This window comes from Zonotrichia albicollis, chromosome 4, assembly GCF_047830755.1.
Source record: "Zonotrichia albicollis isolate bZonAlb1 chromosome 4, bZonAlb1.hap1, whole genome shotgun sequence".
In the NCBI taxonomy this organism is placed as follows: Eukaryota; Metazoa; Chordata; class Aves; order Passeriformes; family Passerellidae; genus Zonotrichia; species Zonotrichia albicollis.
Genome location: NC_133822.1, coordinates 16,048,976 through 16,071,964, shown reverse-complemented (window position 1 = coordinate 16,071,964; position 22,989 = coordinate 16,048,976). Strand labels below are relative to the sequence as shown.

General features: G+C 40.0%; 1 protein-coding gene and 1 long non-coding RNA gene across 18 annotated transcripts in view; one reads left to right on the top strand and one right to left on the bottom strand.

The window, feature by feature from the left end:
- ERC1 (ELKS/RAB6-interacting/CAST family member 1) overlaps positions 1 to 22,989 on the top strand; it is a 269,997-nt gene that overhangs the window by 214,478 nt on the left and 32,530 nt on the right. For all 17 annotated transcript variants that reach the window (XM_074538921.1, XM_074538929.1, XM_074538927.1 and 14 more), the window contains one exon: positions 22,281 to 22,382. In XM_074538921.1, the coding sequence (XP_074395022.1) occupies positions 22,281 to 22,382 (102 nt within the window). The remainder of the gene's footprint in view (positions 1 to 22,280; positions 22,383 to 22,989) is intronic.
- On the bottom strand, positions 10,023 to 14,970 carry LOC141728753 (uncharacterized). The gene is made up of 4 exons (XR_012579912.1): positions 14,739 to 14,970; positions 14,358 to 14,460; positions 11,263 to 11,321; positions 10,023 to 10,192 (listed from the first exon to the last, which is right to left on the bottom strand). It is a non-coding gene; the product is annotated as an uncharacterized LOC141728753 (long non-coding RNA).

The following is a 22,989-nucleotide window of genomic DNA, read 5'->3' as shown; positions in this document are numbered from 1 at the left end:
GTCGCAGCAATGCCAAGTACTTGTTTTGTTCATGTAATCGTTGAATGCAGCAGCTGTAATTTATGGTACCACTCATTCCAAGAAAAATTAACACCACCTCTTAGTTCTTGTTGTCCTAAGCTTAAATTCAGGTGCTTTCATGCCCCTTGCCCTTCCCAGTTTCCTTCTGGTTATCTTTTGTGATAGCTGGAACAACCTGTAATATTTTGTGGTGAGTTTTTTTCTGCTGAAAATCTGTGTATACTTAATTGACATATTAACATTGGCCCTGTCTCTAATGACTTAGATTTCAGGTAAACAATTTTTAAAACATTGTAGTTCCTGTTGTTATCTTTCAGTGCTGGTAAATCTTACAGTATCATAAACTCTTCCTAAAAAGACATGGCCATTTCCCTTAAGGATACCAGTTCTACAATGCTTTTCTGTGTATTTGTGGGATACTTTCCCAAATAAATGAAAATTAAGAAGGAAATTAATTTGAAATTGTTCTTGGTATGTAGTGAGACCAATTATGATTTGAGGTTGGAGCAATAGTCCTTTTTCAACAATTCGTTGGACTGTTGAAATGCCAGAAAGATTCTGGTTCCAAAACTACAGTCAGCTACAAAGACTTGTCATTGTTTAAGGTTATTTAAGATTTTAATCTTAAAAATTATGAAGAAAGCAGAAAGTAATCTCCTCAACACATCTGTGCTGTGGGTAGTATAAATAAAAGTTTTATGTGTAGTATGAGTATAAAATCACAGGTATTCTCCAGTACATCCACAATCCCCAAGGCAGAATGAATGTTTGCATATAAACAATCTAAACTATATTTAAAATATACCTGAGAAATATTTATGTGACCATACAGAGATTTGACACATCCTCCCTAAATTCTATCCTGTGTTTTAAGGATGTGTCATCTTATATCCATTTTTTTTGTGTGCAGCTTTCAACACATTTATAGAAAAACTCCTCGTTGCTTATTATAGGAGACTATTACTCACCACCTCTATGAGTTGCAGAGAATCTAAAATTCCATTTTTTTTTCAGTGCCAGTAGTTTTGGTATGTACTTTTTCTGAATAAATTCAAATCACACCAACTTTGACAGCTCCAGAAAATAGGAGATGGGTCAGAAGAGATGGCTGTGAGATTTTACAAGATCTTCATTACTGATGTAGTCAAGGGAAATCTCATTTTTCCACATGCTTTGCAAATATTCTGTGTACTTGGCCCTTGCACTCCTCTTCAGATGTTCCAGGTCACCAGCCTCATATTTTCCAACAAAACAACTATGCTGCTTCCTCAGTTTAAGCCTTCTCCACATGGACCCTGCAGAACAAGGGTCCATCTGTGTTTTCAACTCCACAGAACCATGTTACCTTCCAGGAACTTCCTAAAAGTTCAGCTGTAATTCTTAAATTCACTGTAAAAATTGTAAGTGAAAAAATCTTTCAGGCTTTCAGATGTGTTGAACACAGCTGTTCAAGGCAAGTGATGCCACAAATCAAGATATTCTGGAAAACTTTGAAAAGCAAAAAACCCAAAAAAAAGTTTATTCAACCCTTCAGATTCAGAGCTGGGATCCTGACCTCAGTCATTTGTGTTTCAGAGCTGTTGAGCTCCCTGATAAGTATTTGGTATTTCAGTCCATGCCATTCCTAGGAAATGCTTAGGCTTTGTGGTGGGAAAGCAGCTCTTTCAGTTGGTGGTCAGACAGAGCTGAGTAAAAGATTCCCATTTCCACGTGCGTGGGATGCTCACAGAAATGCTGAGCAATGTGGGAAGAGATGTGCAAGCTGTGTACCAGCATGGCTGAATCTCTCTGCAGGCTGGGAAGAGCAGCAGTGTCCTGACCATGCTGCACTAGTGAGTGTGAGTGGATCCAAGTGTGTAGGATAGGATTTGGATCGTGACTTTTCTTGTGCTGGTTACCATGGCTGACTTGCTGTTAAGTGTTGAGGTACAACACTCACAAAACAAAAACTTGTTCCAACGATTTCCTGTGATTTTTATTTATTTAAAAGTATCAGTGAAGACACAAAGGTTCATCAAGGGAAGGGTATCCAGCATCTGGAGGGCTCTGCTGTCATTCCTTGTGCTCTGTCCTTTCCCAACTGGTCGCTGACACAGGAATGGTGCTGCTGCACAAGAGAGGGAAGGAGTCCTGCCAAAGACATTTTGCTTCTTTAATTTCTCAAAGTATGTGCATTAAAGTTAGGATGAAGAGAAGCATTTTGGAAAGAGGATATGGCATCAATGTTGTTTTAATTTAGAGTTTCTAGGCTCTGAATTGCAGGAATGTGGCTCAATACAGAGCCCATTTCCTAATGAGGCACTCAGCATTGACCAGGCTCTCCAGTAAATGCAGCTGCCTGTTTCATATTGCTTGTCAGCTTGGATGAGGGATTTCCTCTGTCATCAGACAGGCAGGGCCATTGCAGGGCGAGGGTCACAGCTAATGTGGTCCCAATTTATTCCTCCCAGGGCGCTGTGTCTCTGTGGGCAGCTGAGGCAGGGGCTGGGCTGATGCAAGAGCTGCAGTTGTGTAACCAGATCCAGATGTGGTGTGGAGAGGGCCCTGCTGGGTGTCACACCGGGCTGACAGGGACCCAGGCAGCCCTGGCCTGCTTGGTGGGGCACAGACACTGCTCAGCTGTTGAGAAATAGCCTGCTTGCCATTTATCCCTTTCCTCATCGAGCTCGGTTGTAATATCAGCTTCTATTTATTGTAACAGAGCAAAGCACCACTCCACAGTTTCAGTGGTAAAGCATATCTGAAGGGGCTGAGGTTTTCCTGTCTGTGGGCTTTGAGTCTTAAACAGCTGGGATTTTCTGCTAGGAGCTGTTTGTAGCAAAAGATGGTCATTTTCTGTATTTGTACAGGGTGTAGCAGAGTGGGTGCCTGACTTGACCAGCATCTCTGTCACTGCCATGCCATAAATGTGAAGTAATAAGTGTTAAAATTTTTAGGAGGCTCTGAACAATATTAGTGTTTTCTGACAGCTTGGAGTATTATTCAGATTAATTGTTTGTAAATAGCCATATTCACTTGTATTATATAATATTTCATAACTATTATTATTATAGCAGAAGTTAGCTTGACTCAGTGTTACTGATGACAGGATCTCAACATTTTCCTTTGAAATTGTATGACTTCAGGTTAGATTAACATTACTTATATTTTATTATGCTTATACTTATTACTTTTATTATGCTTATACTTTTATTACTTATATTTTACTATGCCTAAATCAAAGTTATTTTCAGATCAGTTCCTCAGTCTTTTAAGAATATGTTGAGTTTTCATTCTATACTTCAGCATGCTCAGAGAATCACCCTGAGAGCTTAAGCTTTCTCCATGTATTTCATAAATATACATTTTCTTTTGTCATGCAAACTGTTAATGAAAAATAATGAATAATATGAGATCAGGAGAGAGCTCTCTGCAAATGAGTTGATTCATCCAGTTACACCTGAAATCTGGTCCTAAAGACTTTAGGTGGAGGAGACCTTCAGTCCTGGGAAATCTTTTTTATACCTTATCTGTGTTTATTATAATATGTAATATCCCTTACTGCAATTTAAGGTGATTGCTGCTTTTTTCTCTGAAGGGAATAGAAAAAAAATATTTACTCCATGTCGTTCTTACCATAGACACTCTTGCTGTTCACTCAAAAAGAGTATTTCTATTTTAATAAAGGGAGATGAGGAGCCTCATGCTATTGTAAGTGTGGGTTTTGTAGTCAGCCTTGCCATTCAGAGGAATCTTTAATATCTGTTGTTTCCTTCTGCTTCCATATCCTCATCAAGGCTGTGTCTTCCTCTGTGGGCCAGCATGAATTTGAGGGGCTTTTATTTAACATTCCCACAAATGGAGAGGAATTATTTGGCAATGGTCAAATAGCTGATAATTGACTGGTAATAATGGTATTTATGCAATATTAAATGTTCATTTAATCTAAACAAGCAAGTACCAAAGCTGTTTTTTCTGTGCTGCTTTGTGCCTCTTCCCTGTAAGATTTTGACTGGTTTTCTTTATGAGGCCAGGTTACTGGTTTCCCAAGTAAATGTGGTTCATGGGATCATAAGGAGCTGTAGATTCCAGAGTAGCTTCTCACACCAAAAATCATATTTTTCCTCTGTTACTTGTTTCCCTGGAAACCCTGCACACTGACACCTGACACTCCTCTGCTGTGAACTTTTCCAAACTGAAGTTCCACTGGCTGGAGTCATTTCTGTTTATAACAAGAGAATGTAAAACAGGTCAAAGGAGACTGACAGGCAAATGTTTTCCTCTTGCTGCTGTGGAGCTGTATCAGCATGACCACACTTCTGGCAGCTTTAGTTACCACCCTGCCCAATGAAATAATACAGATTGGGAGAGTGTGCAGTCAGTCTTTGCTTCACCTTAGCTGCCCTGGTTTGAAACCATGTCTGGTGAGAGTGATTACCCTGCTAGCAAGGGAATTTCTTCTTCTGGTGACATGGATACAGTCACTGCAGATAATTGCTAAATGTGGTGCTGTGTTGTGACAGAACCCCTGTTGTTCTCTGAAAGGTTCCAGCAGTCTGGAGTTTCCTGAGGGGAGTCATCTCTCAAACCAAACTTCCTTCCAAATTGTTGAAAAGGAACTTAGGAAGTCTAAGAATATGTATGTAAGTTGTCTGAGTGTGGTGGTGGTGGCTTCTTTATAGCTGAGGAAGAAAAATGAATATTTTAAATGGGTGATGAGATTCAGGGCACTTGGATCCATCTTTGTTTATTGATCTCCTTACCAGTTCCCATGGACTTGCACTGGCAAGAGTGCAAATAGATATAAAAGTGGGGACAGAAAATTTTTGTGATAAGAAAGTTAAGAACAGGCAGAGGAATTTGAATGTGCTGTGCCAGAGGTTTCTTTATGAACTGGGCAGAACAGAAGGTACTCTGAGTTCTGGTATTCCCTGAATGCCAGGTTAGCCAATTTAAAGCAGGAACAAACAGATTAATGCACTTTGCCAGAAATTTTTCAAGGACTAGCGAAGCATTTCAATAATTATGGTCACTTGCAGTGGACTTGTTACATACACCGTGCAGGCTCAGCCTCACCTATCCACTGTAGAGTCAAAGTAAAGTCACCTTTCTTCAGGTTCTTGTACCACCAGTGTCTGGAGGGTCACTTGCAGCTTTTCAATTACTGGTTTTAATATACAAAGGTGCCAAAATGTGTAGTTTTTATAGTATATTCTTAGCTGTGCTGCCAGTGTAGCTGGCATGTGAGCAGGCAGAACTGGGCAAAATCACTCTGTACACTTCCTATTCAGGAAGCTGTTGGAATAGAGACAGCAGAAACTTCTGGCTAAGTGAATATATATCCACTAATTGGCTCTCATCAGGCATTGCCAGCTGTCAAATTTAGGCATCGTGGCTTTTGTTGAAGGCCTGTAATGCACCCAGATTATCAATCACAGCTCTGCTTGCTCTGCCAGGCTTTGCTCCTCAGTAATTGTTTCTGTCAAGGGGGGAGTCTCTGCCAGGAGCAGACCCCAGCACCCTGGCAGAGGCTTTGTCATGCCCTTGAGCACAGCACTTGGAGCCCTCACAGATTAAAGAAAGCACCTTCTCCCTGCCATGTGCTCCAGACTTTTTCCCCATCATTTTTAATCATCTGTTGTTAGCACAGTAACAGCGCTCAGTGCAGCATCAGCAGTCTTTTCTGGGGCAGCATTTCATCTCTCCCTGCTATTTCTTATGTTCTTTCTGCTCTCCCTCCTCCTTTACCTTCACCTCTTGCATGACTAAATAAAAATGTATGTTCAGGGGAGCGCTGCATGGTGCCAGGGAAGGGAGCTGCCTGCTGGAACCATGGGAGTGCCTCTCCTTTTGCCTGTTGTAAATGCTGCAAACAGCCCTGGCTGCTTTCTGCTTGTGCCTTCATCCTTGCACAGCCTGGAGGTTTTAGGGTGTAGCTCTGTAGGGTTGCTGGAAGAGGAAGATGCTTTGCCTCACTGAGAGGGCTTTAAGATTTATAGAGGTATTGAGGAACCCAGATGACAATACAGTACTTGGTTCCTTTTCTTTCTAGACATTTGTAATATTTTTTAAAATCCTATAAGGACTAATATTTCCTGAGTTTGAAGTCAGATTTCAAAAACACGTTTCACTCCATTAGAAATTCTCCTCCATTTATTGAATATATTAAGATTTTCATACTCCAGTTTTACAGCTGACTAAAAATTCACACAAATAAAATTAATTGGATAATTGCCAACATTTACACCAGTTCTCATTCAGGGCTTATGAATTTCTATAGGAAGTTATTTAAGCAACGTTGCCTCTCTCTAGAAAATCAGGATTGCTGGGCAAGTCTAGGTTAGCAGTTGAGAGACTCTGTATCCCATTCCTGTAAGTGATCATCTTGATGGTGTTGGATATCAGGAAATATTGTTAGGGCTCCCCTGGGAGAACCAGGCTTGTTAGCACTGTTAAACATAGGAGAATGCTCACTGAGCTTGGGCTTGCTCAGAAGACTGCACCAGAAGATCTAATTTGGCCTTGAAAAATAATCATTTCCTGGTCTGTGAATAGTACTGCTGGACATTGGTGCAGTGTGAAAACAGTGTCTGTCATTTGACATCACACTTGTACCACACAGTGGTTTCCTGTGGTTGTTGTGGCCCAAACCACTGGTCTGGTACACAATGGTTTTCAGTTAAATAAAGAGAATAGATTAGAACAGCTCTCTGTGATACATACATTCAACAGAGGATTTATGGAATTCATTCTGTCTCTTTGCTACAAATACTATGTTGAATATGGTTCCTCTCCTGACAATATTTGTCTTAGCTGATGAGCCATGAGATAGATGCACAATCTCAGAAAGAGTCATTTAGAGCAGCTCAGGATTGCCCATGGTTCATTCAAGGAACACAATTATGGGTACATCTTCTTTTGCTTAACTCCCATGTTTGTGGGGTAGCTGGAAGGACCATGCATGACTGCTCCTGATTGTCTTGCAGTGGCAGGATGTGCCTCAGGGGTAAAATATTTGAGACTTTCCAACCATTGGTCCTTGTGGCTGGGCTGGTTTGGCATCACTCTTGGTATTTGAATTGATGATGTCTGAAGGATGACCAGAAAATACAGTGAGATTATGATTACATTTAAATTGTATCTTTTACACCCATTGTTTAGGGAACTCTGAAGTGTTGGTGACAGAAAAATTCCACTTAAACATATAAAAAGCCTTGATCAGATAAATCCACAAATAGATTTTCTTTTGTGAAGAAATAGAAATTTCACACTGAAATTTCAGATTCAGGAAGATTTTTAATTACTTGCTTGAAGATTTTGAATCTTGGTGAAGATGGCTGTGTATGCATCCTTACAAGTATTTCATTAATTGCATGCAGATTTCTCTGTACTAAATTATTCCTGTTCATCTGGGCTGTTTTACCTGACAATGATAATTATTTAGGAGACACACATGTCCCTTCACCAAATATCCATTCAAAATGTGCTGGCTTGGTGTATTGTGCTTATCTCTTGCTGTATTTAAAGATATTATTCCTCAGGGAGCACACAACACATAGAACACCTTCCTGTTAAACTTGTACAGTAAAACTTTATTTATTGTGGTTGCTTGTCATTGGATGAAAAGCCTAACAAACCTGTGACATTACCAACTATCATAGATAAAAACCAATTCACACATTAATGGTCAGTTAAAAACTAGTGGCAGAAAGCTGAAAGGCATTTTCCAGCTTTAGTATTGGTTTTCATTTGTGTGAGACTTGTAACTGGTGAGGTGATAGATGATTCAAGGTGTTTTCCAAAAACATGTAAGGAGAAGGTGAAGTCAGAGATATGAGGTGACTGATTGGGTTCATAAACTAAATATGTAGAAGGTTTCAAGTAGATTACAGATCAACAGTTGTATGACTTAATGTGTTAGTGATGTATTCTTTACTTGAAGGAGGAATGAATGATGGAAAGAATTGTACACCTAGAATATGTAATGAAAATTAATGATCTATAAGATAGAATATATTGCATATTTGTGATTTTGCTGTATTATTTTGGGAGTAGCATAATAAATCACTACTTCTTTTTTTTTGCTTGAAAAGAGAGAAATGCAAAAGAGAATTTCAATCCCCACCATCTTAAAAATTGATAATGGAAAAAATTTAGTCTTAACTGCATGGAATGAACTTCAGTAAACAGTGAAGTGTTGATGAACAGTGATATCAGGTATTTTTTGAGCTTATGCACTGAAATATCTCTCAGTCTACAGATTTTTTTTCTCATCTGCTGTATTAAGCTCATTAAATTTTGAAAATAATTTCCCTTTTTGTAACTGTCTGATTGGGCCTAGTCCAGTACACCATATCTCGGGCAAATGGACAGGTGAGGCAGGGAAAAGTAGAGGTTTCATCTTGCAGTTGGAAATCTAAGATGCTGTCAGTTAGGAGTAATTTCTTTATAATAATCCTTCATTAATTTACATACCACATTGTGGAAATTGCAGGTTTGTCAAAATGAGGCACATATTTATGAAATTAGGCATCAGTTACTTGTGATAGCTTCTGCAAATGGCCAAGTGCTGGTGGCTGCAAATTCCCCTCAGTTCTGTTAAATTCATGGTGTTATGTTCTGAAGACTCTAAGCATCAAAACATTACTATTCATGTTTATATGCAGAACAAATGATGCATTTACTCCTTCATAAGTACATGCTGTTTTCTACAACCCATTTTTAAGATGAAGAAATACTCACAACCAAAGAAAAGGTGTGCAGATTTACCCTAGAGGTCACTTGTTTGCTGCTTGGGATTTGTGAATGCAGGGAGGAGATGGAGATTTTTCTGCTGTCTCCTGACCAAGAGGAGTCTGGGAACAGCTGCCAGGAGGTACAAGATGAGAAAGTTGATACTGATGGAGATTTGTGCTTCCAGTCCCTCCCTGAATGGCAGTCTGGAGACAGTGCTGTCAAACGTGAGTTAGTGATTTTGGCAGGTCCTCTTTAGGGTTGTTGTGTTCAGCTGTCCCTGAGCAGACCTGTATGGAACACAAAATAAAGGCGCAGTTTCTGTGTGCCTTGTTTTGCCTTGAATGTGTTGCCAAAGGTTTTTGAGTCTTTGCAGTAGCAAGAAGTGATTTTAGGGATTAGTCCAAGATTTTGCATGAAGACAAGATACATTTCAAACTCAGCTATCAAAAGATTGCTGTCTGATTTTACTTGGCACAATCAAACATTTATCATGTGGATATAAGAAAAGTTTGCTAATTATGTACCCTCAGTTTCAAATACAAGTCATTTACCTTTGCAATTCCATGTTGTAGAATTTTAGCTTATCAATAGTATAGGTGAATGTTATTCTTTCAACTTTTGTAGCTTTACTTCCCAAATATGTGTGAATATATACGTATATAAACTCTCATCCCAGGACTGGTGTCTGGAGGAAGCAGTGGTCTTTTATGTTGAATACAGCCCTGGTTAAGGGGTAATCATTTTATTAGAGCTTTTGTTCTCTTTATTTGAGTACAATTTTACAGTCACAGAACCCAGCCCTTTGTTCTCTTTCTGTTTGTTTACCACCAATGCCTGTCTTTCTTAGTGTGAATACAAATATTTCCTGTAGTTGGATAAACAAAAAATAAATGGAGGTCTCACAGCTAACTCCAGGCAGGATTTGAACAACCTAGGTATCTCTTGTTTTTACAGTGGATTTTTGCTTGGAGTGGGAAACTTAACATTTTTAAACATTCTGTTTCACCACTGTACCACCCTTAATCCTTTTAATAGTCCAGAAGTTGCTCTTCTCACTGTTGTCAACATGAAACATGGCCATAATTTATGACACCAAGCCAGTGTTCTCTCCGTCTCCTAAACCCCAGTAGATGCAGCCTTGGCTTTGCCTCCTTTATTCCAGCTAGCAACCCAAATCTTTGCCAACTGCTGACAGTAATGGTGCTGAAAAAATAATAAAAGCAATATAATGATCCTTAAGAACACACACACTCACAGGTTGTTTAAAACTTGGAAGCCTGCACGAGTTTATTTGTTCTCTGTAAGTATTAAGGACTGTACCTTCTCATTTTAGTTTTTCCCTGATTTTTTTTTTCCTAAAGGGAAACATATTTACTTATATATGCAGATCTTCAATCATCTTTCAAGTGTCTTCTCTATCTCATATGGAGGCATGCAAGATGTGTGTTTTTTTGCACTAAAAAATGAAAAATTCACAGATTAGGTGGGAAGGATCCACAGTGTAGGAAGTGCAGACTAAGACTAATTCCTTATTTTCATCACTGTCAGATCACAAAAAGATTTTTCTCTTCCCCCCTTTCCTGCTTACCAAAACCACCTAATCCTTCTCTGTGCGAGGGCGTACTGAGCCCCGGGATCTGGCTAGCTAGTGAGGGGCGAAGGCCAGCACCCCTGCACATCTAAAACCAGCCCCCCTCAGCGTCTTTGGCCTTGGGCTGAGCTGGGAGGTGGCTCGGAGCGGCACGAGTGTGAGACGAATTAGGAGGCGACCACTTGCTGGAGGTAGGCTGTTGGTTTTATTACAGAGGCACCAACAAGGAGGGGAAACACCCAGCAAATGGCCCTGAACAGGGGGCCACACAGGGTTTTAAGGGAAAAAGGGGGGAAAAGGTAGGGAAACCCAGCTAGCCAATAATAATACATATTTTGAGGTCCTAAACATAATTGACATACCTAAATAACCAACTAATATTAAGCAAAGGAGGGGCTCCGGGGCGGCAGCCAACCATAACCCTCAGAGAGAAGAAGGTTCTCGAAACCTGGGAGGAGAAAGGGTGTGATTGACTTAACCCAGGGAGGAAACGACTTTCACTTATAAGGGAAACCAGGGGAGGAGCAATTACATATCGGCAAATATGAATAGCGGTTACTATAGCAACTTAGCTGGCAGGCTAACGGTGGCGGGAAAGAAGGGGGAACGAAACCATTTTACACATAATAGGGGAGAACAATACATAAATTGGGGGAATAACACAAGAAACTTAACAACACACTACAACACTTCTCCATTTTCTGTCTTTTATATCACAAAGCTGGTTTGTGATATAAAAAGGCCTTAAAAATATGAAGGCTTCCTTGTTTCCTCCTAGGTCTTCTAATTGCAAATCAATCAGTCAAGGTTGCTCTTGTCCTTCTATTCATCCTTTTCTGTTTCTTCCTCTGCTTTGTCAGGGCTCTTTAACAAGTGGAATCACCTATCTTAAGTTTAATGACTTAGCAGTAAAAGGATTGTTAAGAAAAACTCACCAGAGGTATGACTGGCTTTTTTCTCATCTTGTCCCACAGATCTTTTTCTTTTAGTGGTCCTGCAGCAGAGAGAATTCTCTGAGATTTTTTTTCTGAGCTTTACAGAGTGCTTTATGGTGCCCATTGGGTGGGCCTCTACTCATATGTAATGGCATCATATAATGTAAATCACAGAGAGACAGCAGATTAGGAATAGAGCAGGCAAAGACAGGAATACTGGAATGAAAACACCTTAGAGAAATTCATCTGGCCAAACTGGCACATCTGTACACATAGTGTGCCATGAATTTTGTAGAGAATTAAGAGAATTTCTTTCCTTGGTGAGAATAATTTTGGCACAAATACAGCAGAGAAACTGAATGTTTTTTCAGTCTCTGCAGCTTAGTACCTAAGCTTTGATGCAGATTTGATAGGAAAAATCAACCTCTGCTGGAACAGCAAGCAAAAAAGAAAAAAAAAAGGCAAAGTGTTGGTTTATTGTGGTTCTCCTTGGCTGTGTGCAAGAGCAGAGGAAGGCCCAGGAACCCTCTGCCCAGCTCTGCAGTGCACATGTGCTGCTGTGTGCTGGGGCAGAATCCCCTCTCTGTGCTGCAGACAGGGGCAGTGAGGACGGACAGGAATCCTGGGCGTGCAGACCACACGCACACACGGTGTGGACAGACAGGAATGTGATGTCTGTCTGTCTGTCTGTCTGCCTCTTGAGGCAGGGCACTTCTAGGTGGATGTCAAAGCCAATAATTGGCCATACAGAAAAAATTCTCAACTTTTATTTAGTTTGGGGTAGCAAAGCTCTGGTGGTTGTCAAAGGAAATGCCCTTTCAACTCTTCCCTCAAGCAGTTACCATGCAGGATTTTGATGGATTCAAAGATGAAAGCAAGGCACAAAAAGAATAATACTGGGTTTCTTTTTCTTTTATATGCAACAGCTTTTAAAATTAATTTCAGAACGAGCACAAATAGTCTTTAGGTTTCGTTGTGTGTGTTTTTTTAAAGTTGCTATCTACACTGTTTATATCATGTAGACACAGATCCGTTCATGTATACACCCAGAGCTGGGTTCTGGGCAGGCACAGACAGTCTGTGCTGGGATGATACTGAGCAGCTCACATCACTTTAGCATCTAGGAATTTGTATCTGTACATAACTCCTTTTTTTGCCAAGAGCAGCATGTATGGAAGGGAGGGGGGTTTGCTATTAACAACTCTTTGAAGCTGCAGGCAAATGCAGTCGAAGTAGTGAGTCACAGAACAATAAAAATATGTAACAATAAAAGGTCTGTGGTCAAAACACTGGCATATACTTTCCATAATTCAAAATTGCTGGATAAAAGAATGCTTTTACTATATTTGTTGTAACAACACAGTCACAACACACAAAGACTGGAAGACTTCCAAATCACTTCAGCCAGGAAAGGTGTATGTAGACACACATGAGCAGATGGCCTACAAATTATTTTGTTGAGCCAGGGGATCATGACTAGCTTTTAAGATTTTGCAGTAGGATACATGTTGTATGTAAATTCCTATATGAGATTTTGCCAGTCAGGGTTCATAGATACCACTGGACTGAGAAACTTTTCTTGTTTCAGAGCAGGAGAAAGACTGAGGCAAAAGCAGAGTAACTAAAGTGGTTATTTTATTCAGCTTTGTGAAGCTGAGCATATGCAAGTGGATTTATTTTGGAAAGGAGAACCAAATAGAATAACAAAGGAAAGGGGGACAGAATAAGGTAATTGAGGGTAAGATGAGCAGGGTGTGGAGTGAAGCAGAAGTGAAAAGGGAAGGAGAAATTTCAGGCAAATAGGCATAACAAAACAGGAGTCCCATCAATGATGTCAAGCAATGTTTGTTCCTTATTTGATAGCAATATTTTCCTGTTCTATAGGATATAAAATAGGTAATTTAAGGGCTTTAGGGCCTTCAGATTTCATATAGATTTTGTGAGACTAACCTTACTTGTAGTGCTCAGTGCTGATGCTTAAATTGTACAAGTTTAAAGTAACCACAAGATCAATGAAATGCTGATATGTATTTCAAGCTTAGCATAACCTGAGATATCTTTTAGATTTTGCTTTGTAAAAGATGTTACCAAACTATCAAAGTTTTAGGAAGAGTTTATGCTCCAAAGTACATTTCAACTTGTTTCTCTCATCCTTTTTTGTCTTTGCTTTTCTATTATTTTGTAAAGCATAAAATCAGTTTTTTTAGTTTGGACCCATAAATACACAGTGAGAAGGAAAAAATTAGCAAGGGGGAAAGTAGAATGAGAAATTTTCAACAATTTGATTAATGAGGACTGTGGCAAGGACTGGTATTTCCTTTTGTGTTGTTACAGAAATTGATTTCACTTTTTTCTTAAAATGAGTTGTCTTTGGTAGTAAGTATCAAAGTAGATTAAGAGACAATAAGAGACAAAGTAGATGAGAGATAGTAAGACAAAGTAGATAAAGAGACAATAAACTATATCCATTAAAGATTAAGCAGACACATGACTGATCCTGAGAGGTTTGTTTGCTGCTGATCACTTGAGAATTTGTAGGTCAGTCTCCCAGAATCCAAAATAAAGGCGTGTACCAAAAAAATCCGTTTTAGTGCAAGAATATATTGAGGGTCTACATCCAGACTCTTACAATTCCAACAAAATGTGTTAGTTTGGACTCCAGAGAAGAAAAGCTTGAGTGACAGTGCCATCCATCTGCTTAGCTGAGCTGTAGTTCCTACCCAGTAACTTTTCAATTTATTGACCATTTTCAATTGGACAGAGGAAAAGAAGTCTCAAGATTTTGTAGATTTATAGGAACTTAATTAACGTGCACAGCTGGGTAGAGGCAAAAAGAGCCCAAAGTGGAGCTCCCACACAGGGGAAGGCAGGAGGATTGTGCTGTGTTTTGTTTGGCTCTAGCACACACATATGGCTGGCCATTCTGACTTCCACTCTGCTCCCAGCTGAATCTCGCCTGGAGACCCCTTGGGGGAGGCAGGCTGCAGAAAGAGATTGTTACAAGGGTTGAAGGCCATGCTTAGGAGATGGAGAACACAAATCCAAAGCACTCAGATCTCATCAGTCAATACAGAAGGGTAGTAAAGTGGACTCACCTGCTCTTCAAGGGTAGCCATGCTCTCTGCAAAGGAAATTGCTTCTTTACTCATTAAAGCAGTGGAGACCTCACAATAGTCCAAGAGTGGATGTAGCAGCATACTTTAACCAAAAAAAAAAAAAAACCACAGTGTTAAGCTAATTTAAATCGATTCATTTTTTTCTGTTTTACGGATGTGTGGCAGCAAAAGATATTGATCTTATATTCTCTTCTGCAGCAAGACCTTTCTCTTCCATAGTGTGGAATCAGCATGATATTTGCCCTAACAAACTGCACCACAGGACAGGCTCATAACCCAAAAAATATCTGTTTATTTTAAACCTAGAGGTTTTATCTGCTCAAAACTGGAATGTGAACATAACCAGTTTTCATACTTTACCTTAGGAATTAAAATAGCAGGGTGAGAGATCCAGGATTCTTTGGGGATGCTGTTGTGGGTTACCATTTGTCCTGCTGATGCTGCCTGAATGTAGTTTCTTGATGCATAGACCACCCATTCTCTAAAAATTAATTTTACTCTGTGGTTGTAAATGCAGCACTCCCTCAGACATCTTTGAGATACAGGAAGGCACACCTTAATGATATTTTTGCCTAAGACTCTTACATGCAGTGGAAAGATGCCAGAGAAGTAACATACTTGGCTTGCTGCTGAGTAGTTAACCATGAGAGGAGATATTTTTTATTTTTAGTTCCCTTTCAAACCTGTGACTGGGCAGGTTCCAGCTTTTATGGAACAAGTAGTTGAGAAAGGCAGTTCTATTACCACTGATCTTAAACACATCTTGAGGTATCTCTACAAAGAGTAAAAGAGAGCTAAAGAAACATATATTAAAATGATTGTGTGGTATAGCACAAAAAGGAATCCCAAATACAGATCTGATTTGGATTTTTTTTTGTGTGTCACTGGTTTTCTTTATACAGGAATCAGAGCAATAGATTTCAGTAAACTTTGTCACTGGATAATTCCATAGTTTCATAGTTAGTTCATCTCCTAAGGAGCTGAGTTCCAAGGGACACATTCCTGTACAGGGAAAATTTCAGTTCCAAGTTTATTTTTAATCCCATCCACATATGTCTGCAGATGTCAGGTCTCACAGAGCATGCCCTATCTAGATGATCTGCCTCCTTTAGCTTAGTTCAAAGGCTTGTAGAGTATGAATTCTTTAGGATGAAGCATCTCGGTAATTATCACATGTGGGGAGATGAAGAGGAGAATTACATCTTTAGACTCAGAAATTAGCTGGGCTGATAAAGTCACTTTATAAAGTTATATTGTTGGAACACTGCCAGCAGCCAGTGCAGAAGGCAGCATCTCAGGTAGAGCTGTGTTAAATCCTGCAGGCTTTGAGAAACCCCAGCAGCTGCACAGGCTCTTTGCTGGGCTCACAAAAACACAGGCTCCAGCATGTGCAGAAATGTAGTAACAGCAATGGGTTTCATGTCTGTGCAGCTGAAATTTGTGCTGGTTTGCTGCTAATAGAAAAATCTCAGTTGCTAATCTTAAATATAGCCAAAAGGAAAGCCAAACCTCACCAAGAGTGTGTCTTTTAAACCTTACAAAGAAAGATGGCAACTCAGTGTGTGCCATCTCATTAAAAATTTGAGAAATTTTCATAAAATATCATGAGTGGGAAGGGGGCACAGAGTTAAATACTTAAACAATCTTTCAGAGTCTTAATGCTCTAGGTAAGTATAGACTCAAGGCAGTATATTTCAGGTAGATAAACTCAAGGCAGACCATCATATTCAAATAACAGGGATTATTCTTTCTCTGTTTTTCACATCCAGATTCCAGCAGGGAGCTGGTTGGACATTAACAGGGATTATGGCTCACTGCAGATTTTTAACAAGTAGAAAAGAACTATCTGAAAGCCTTCACTAGTGCATAATTCTCAGAGATGGTGAATTCAGCCCACACTTTGTAAGAACAATCACCTGAGTTTTTCCATTCTATTTCCATGTTATTAGTGACAAAAATGTTCCTGAACTGTTGCTTTTGCATGTGCTTCCAGTGCAACATTCTACTCAGATTAAAATGAGGTAACTCCTTAAATGCACGAACACACTGCCTCCACCACATGCTCATTTGTCACAAATACAGTCATTACATTAATATTTACTTGGTGTGGGGTTTTTTAAACTCTACATTAAAGGATTAATGCAGCTTGTTTAGACTGGTTAGCAAAACCAAAATCACCCCACGCAAATATTCTACAAAAAAATGAGAAAGGAGCCACTGATGTCATAGTTTGTGCTGTGTTTCATGGTGGAGGAGCAGACTTGATGCAAAATCTTTGAGTAAGTTACTACAATGAGCATGTGAAGCAGGCTGGACTAATAGAGATATGCCCAGCTCATGAGCTGTTTCTTAGAGAGCTTCTCTAGAGATACAGAAATGTGTGATCCCCATGAATAAAACATGGTTCCAAAGCTTTCCAGGCTAATGGTTACCAGAGCACTCTGTCCTGCAGAAATGCTTAAGAAAGGTATGTACTCTCATTAGAACACACAACTTCGTGCAGGCTTTCAAATGAAAACATTCTGTAAAATATATTATAAACAATGTCTGCAGTTATATCTGTGGCTTTCAAATTTATGTGTGGGATTCCACAATAAAGAGTTTGTCAGATCTGGGCAGCACTCCTCTAGGCTTTACCAGCTGCAGTGCAGAGTATGTCTCTGACTTTCCCCTAAACTTTGTGGATCAGCATCAGTTCTGGTTTTTCTCATGTGATAATTTAACTGTGATAAAATCTATTAATTTGATTTTTAATGTTGAGGGGCACAAGCAAGCTACCAGTGTGGCCTGCAGTGAGCATCAGTGAACACTAAATAATGTACTTTTAAGAACCTACAGGTGAGAGAGTGCTTTGAAGAGGTACTTCCTTGAATGAGGAACTCAGTGATTCTTTAAAAATTAACTATGGCTACAGTTTTGGCAAGTAAAATAGTGTACATGTGCAGTTTGCAATGAAAATTTTCAGCTGTTGGTTATGTTAGTTTAACCGTGGTAATTTCCTTCTTTACCCAAACATTTAGTGATTATAGAATACAGGCAGAAGTGAACTATATGGTACCCAGGGAAAAAAAGTAATGAAAATACAGTGAAATCATAGCAGGGCCATGAAACAACCAAAGAGAGCATGTTTAAAGAAGTTCTGATGCTGATTGTTCACATTCATGATTAAAACAGGTTTATCTCATGTTTTCTCCTGGTGCTTTTCTCTTTTAATGTAACTACCTGCTGCAGCAAGGGATAGGGAAGAAGAAAGACTTAAATAATGGCAGGAGGTAAAAAAGGCATTAACAGTAACTGTATCAAAGAGGCAAAAGGAAATTTGCAGAAATTCTGGGGTGCAAAAAGGGAGGGGTGGGCAAGATCTGATATTTCTAAAGTCTAATATATGATATAGGGAAGTTGAAGTTTTTTAGATGCGGTAGCCTTGCAAATGTTGTGTTTTAGACCTGCAGTTCATAGACTCTGGTCTGCAGAGCCAGTCATTCCTGGCTTTCAGCTGGGAGCTGGAGAGTGTGTGCTGGCTCCTGAGTATTTGAGAATTTACACCAGTGTGAAGGGATTGGGACTGTTCTTTGCATGGTGACTATTGGAAGAAAAGAAGAGCATTGTTAAGGGCTGTGGGGGCTTTGGGGAAGGTATCAGTGGAGGGCCAGGAATAATTTTATGAAATATGTCCCAAAAAAAGTGAAATGAAGGTACCTTCTGGAAAAAAATCACAAAACCTATTGGATTGTGGTGTTTTATGCGATTTTCTTCATTCCAGCATTTTTTCTGTACATGCCTGAAGAACATACCTCTCAGGGCACATGGTATTTTTTATAAGCAAAATTTGAACCTGACATCCAGTTCCTATCACTGCTAGTTCTTTGCTTGCAGCTCTGGAGGTTTTAGACAAAAGCACTCCTGACACAACTGATTTGTCTGCACTGCTCATTTATTTTCTCACAGGACCCTGTGGTTAAACCACTTTGTTGTTCATACTTTTTACAGTGATGTAGAAATGCTTGCCCTAGGATCTGAGCCATAACCTCATGAGGTGGGAGAGGATTGTATAATAGCACCATGACAAACCAGCTCAGGACTGCAGGATGTTGGAGTGGTTCCCCACAGAAAAGTAAACGGTTTGTTTTTAAATCATTACAACAGCCATTTGGTCTAGAAATTTCCATCCTTTTGGACATTTTTTTTTTCTTGTGGAGGAGCAATAGGAGAGAAACTCACTTCATGTATTTAGAGTTATTTTTAAATTTTTAAAGTAGAAGTTTTTCATTAGTAGTCCAGTCTTAGCAGAAATTTTTTATTCCTATGTTTTATATAAAAATAATTGTAAAAATATTGTAATATTTTATATTTTATGTGCAACCCTGCTTGGGCTTTAAATTTTGGAAAATAAGCTACTTTTCTTCCATCTTTTGATTTTTGCCTAATTCCAATCCAATATATATGCATAAATTAATTCCTTTAATGGAATCACAATGCTAATTTTGGCATTTTCTTGCCAAGACTTGCCACAAACACTCACACTTAAATGAACAGCAGCTGCAGGGGAAGGTCAGGTTGAATTAAAGGGGGAACATAGAAAATGTCCTGCTAGGTGAACTGATCCCTTGTCACCATCAGGAGATTGTTCTGGGTTTAAATGTTCAAAAGGGTATAATGGAACTAAGCAACTAAACTATATTTGGCAGGTCAGAGGAATTTTGGAACTTATCTCCCTGTTCTTCTGAAAAGTTGAGCTTTGAAACTCTGAAATTATTTGATGAAAATTCTGAATAATAAGAATTGTAGCATATTTTAGGTTGGAGTAGACTTCTTTGTCTGGCCACCTGCTGAGAGCATCCCTAATTAGAGCAGCTTGCTCAAGGCCTTGTCCAGCTGCATTTTCAGTATCTCCAAGGATGGAGATGCCACTGTCTCATGGCAGCCTGTTCTGGCATTTGATGCACCTCATTATGAAAAGAATTTTCCTGATCTCTAATCAGAATTTTCTGTGTTCCATTTTACGTCTGTCCTTTCCTGACCTATCCCCTCCAATGGCTTCATGTCCTCTATTTCTTCCTGTCAAGTAAATTTAAAAAGCCTCCTCTTTTTCAGGCTAAACCAGCCCAATTCCATCAGCCTCTTTCTCAATACCTGTTGCCCAGTATTAATAGTAGATTCTACTCAAATTTAAGTAACAAAAGCACACAACCTCTTCAATTTGACTTCAGAATTCTCTCTTGGGGACTCTGTGCTTTTTGCTGACCAGACCCAGCCCAGAGGGAGGTGTGTGGCTTCCCTGAGGCCTGGGTAAGGAACATCACCAGGAAACTTCCCAGCCTGGTGCAGCCCACTCCTTGTTACCCTCTTATGGTTTTCTGAGTGGGCAGCAACAAAGTCCCAGCAGAAAGGAAAAGGACAATGAGGATGGGGCCTCAGAACCTTGGGAAAACTGGCCAAGGGATCTGGAGTACACATTGTGTTCTCTTCTGTGCTGCCATTGCAGGTAATGATGGAGCAAGAAATAGGAAAGTCATGCAGATGCACACCTGGCTTTGAGAGTGGTGTAAACAGCAGCATTTTGTGGTTTTTGATCCTGGGTGAATTTATACAACTCTGAGCTTGCTGGCAGCAAATGGGGTCCACCTGTATCAGAAGGGAGAAGGGATCTTGGCTCAGGACTCAGCAGGGCTCATTGAGAGGGCTTTAAAATAGATTTGAAGTGGGATGAAGGCATAGCCAGGCTCAACAGAGAGAAGGTGGGGGGCCTGCCTGCTGGAAAGCAGCTCTGAGGAGGTGGCCCTGGGGGTCCTGGAGGACAACAAGCTGTCCATGAGCCAGCAGTGTGTCCTGGGAGCCAGGAAGGCCAGGGGTATCCTGGGGTCCATCAGGAAGAGCACTGCCAGCAGCATGGGGGTGATCCTGCTCCTCTAGTGAGGGCACACCATGTCCTGTTCTGGGCTCCTCAGGACAAGAGGGACACAGAGCTCCTGGAGAGGAGCCACTGGAGAGTGACAAAGATAATGAAAGGGCTGGAGCATCTCCCTTGCAAGGACAGGCTGAGGGAGCTGGGCCTGTTCAGCCTCAAGAGGAGACAGAGGGGACCTCAGCAATGTCTGTCAGTGTCTGCAGGGAGGGTCAGGGGATGGACCCAGCTCTCGTGGTGCTGAGCAATAGGACAAGAGGCCATGGGCAGGAACTGATGCACAGAAGCTCCACCTGAACATGAGGAAGAACTTCTTTACTGTGCAGTGACCAAGCACTGAACAGATTGTCCAGAGAGGGTGTGGCGTCTCCTTCACTGGGAATATTCCAGAACCTTCTGGAGTCAATCCTGTGCCGTGTGTTCTGCTTGAGCAGGGAGGTGGGACCTGATAACCCATTGTGACCCTTCCAGCCTGACCCAGTCTGTGATCTCTGCAATGTTTATATTCTTCTCTACCTGTACCAGCTAACATTGTTTGTTTGGTTTGTTTTGGGTTTTTTTCACATAATATAAAACATGCTGCCTCTATCTAAGAAGAGCTACGTTTTCTCTCAGGACAGTTAATGTGCTGTACCAGCATTCTGCTAAACATCTGGGTTTCAATAGCTTTTCTTCACACACACACACTCTAAAAGTCATGTAAGAATTTATTATTTATTATCAAAACAGTAAATTTCCAAGGAAATGTGAAATTGTTTAGAATCAATTGTTCTTGTTGCAAAGAAGAAACTGTTGAAGAGGCAACCTTAAATATAATGAAATAATAAATATTAAGAAGTGCCTTTATGATAAACTGGTTGTTTAAGGATTAATGTAGCATGTTTCAAGTAGTGATTTATGAAAGATGAGTCAGACTTGGAATTCAAAACTTGCTTGACGAAGCAGAGCAAACAATATGAAAATTTTACATGATGACATTGCTTATTGCTTAAGCTCAATTTACTATTAGCTTTTGTTAAATTATTCCAAAATAAAATCAAATCCAGATTCAAAGCCTGGACCTTCTCTCATGATCTGAATAGAGAGAAGTAGAATGTGCATTCTCTAGCTTCAAGATGCTCATTAAACTCAGAGTTTTCAGTGAGAAACCATGGAGTTATGAAGGGATTGAATCCACAGCTGGCATTTCTGTCAGCTTTGAGCTTTCATTTAAGTCATTTCATTTTAGTGCATGTCTGATGATTTCATATGTCTAGCTGTAGATAATTTGCTCTGTATCACATCCAATGCAGGTCAGGGTAGCCTTTTGATTTTCTTAGAATACAAAAGTTGAAGGAAAACAAAAACACTTGTTTCATACTTTGCTAATTCTTTACATGACTGTGTCCAGGTTTTAATTTTATAAGTCTTCATGATGACTCTTTTCTTCCCCAATATCTATTTATTAACTTTTTAATTTCCTCACAGGATGGCTTTTGTATAATTAACATTTTTCTGACCAGTCTCAGAATTTTTCTGTTCTTTGATATATCAGTTGAAAACTGATTTGCATGTTGTACTGGATGGACTTCTTAAGTAATAACCTATTTTCAGCTTGTTTACTTTTTTGTTTTTAAATGCTTTCTGAGGGCTTCATTGGGGGTTTTTAAATTGACTTAGGGACACCTAACTCATGTTTTCATGGAATTATTCTCCAAGTTGGTGTCTGAATCTTAATCCCAAGAATCTCTAAGAAGAAATTAATTTCTTGCACAGCACAAGTTTTAGTAGGTACAAGTCAGATGATCCACTTAATTGCACAACTAATTTAGCCTTAAAGGGAACAGGCTGGAATGTGTCTCCACAGTTTTTACCAATTCTCTGTGGTAATACCAACTGGTGTTTAGGCATGTGTCTTTTTTATTCCCATGTATGGATTTTGGATATGCACTTGTATAAATGCCCTGTTCCTCATTAGAAGGTAGACTGAGATTCTTTTTTCTTGCTTTTTTGAACAGACTCAGAACCGTATGAAGCTGATGGCTGACAACTATGAGGATGACCACCTGAAATCCTCATCCCACTCCAACCAAACCAACCACAAGCCCTCCCCTGACCAGGTAATGCCTCTCTCTTTTTTTGTTTGTAAAGTCATTTTTGCTGTGAGGGCTGATGATTTTGTGTCATAAGTAGTTTCCCATGACATGCTTGCAGTACTTTGGAACAAAAGTAGCATTCCAGAATGGAGTTATAAACCAGAACTGGGTGTTGCTGTTGTGTTGGCTTTGTGCAAACTCCTGAATGAACAATTCCTGGTACCAAGCTGTTGTTAGGTGGGTGGAGAGGAGGAGGTACATGGAAAAGGAACAAAAACTTCACTCTCCTAAAATGTGAGTCCTGTGTGACATATTCAGATTTTAGTAGCTTGAGTGTGTGGAGTGTCCAGGACTGTTTCTTGTCTTCAGTAGCAGGAAATCCTGCTCCAGGATCAGCTTTCTGATCTGTGGATTGCATACAAGCAGTTCCCTCCATTTCCCACGAGGAAATCCCAGCCCTGGTGCCAAATGAGCACAGACTGCTCCCTCACAAACTCAATGGGCCATGAACTGAAGGAAAATCAATTTGCCATCTCCAGAGCAGTGAGGAGCCTCCTGTGGCATTTACAAAGCACAGGAGCCGTGTGCTTGATAACTATTAGAGAGATTAACCATCCCTTGGGTAGCACAG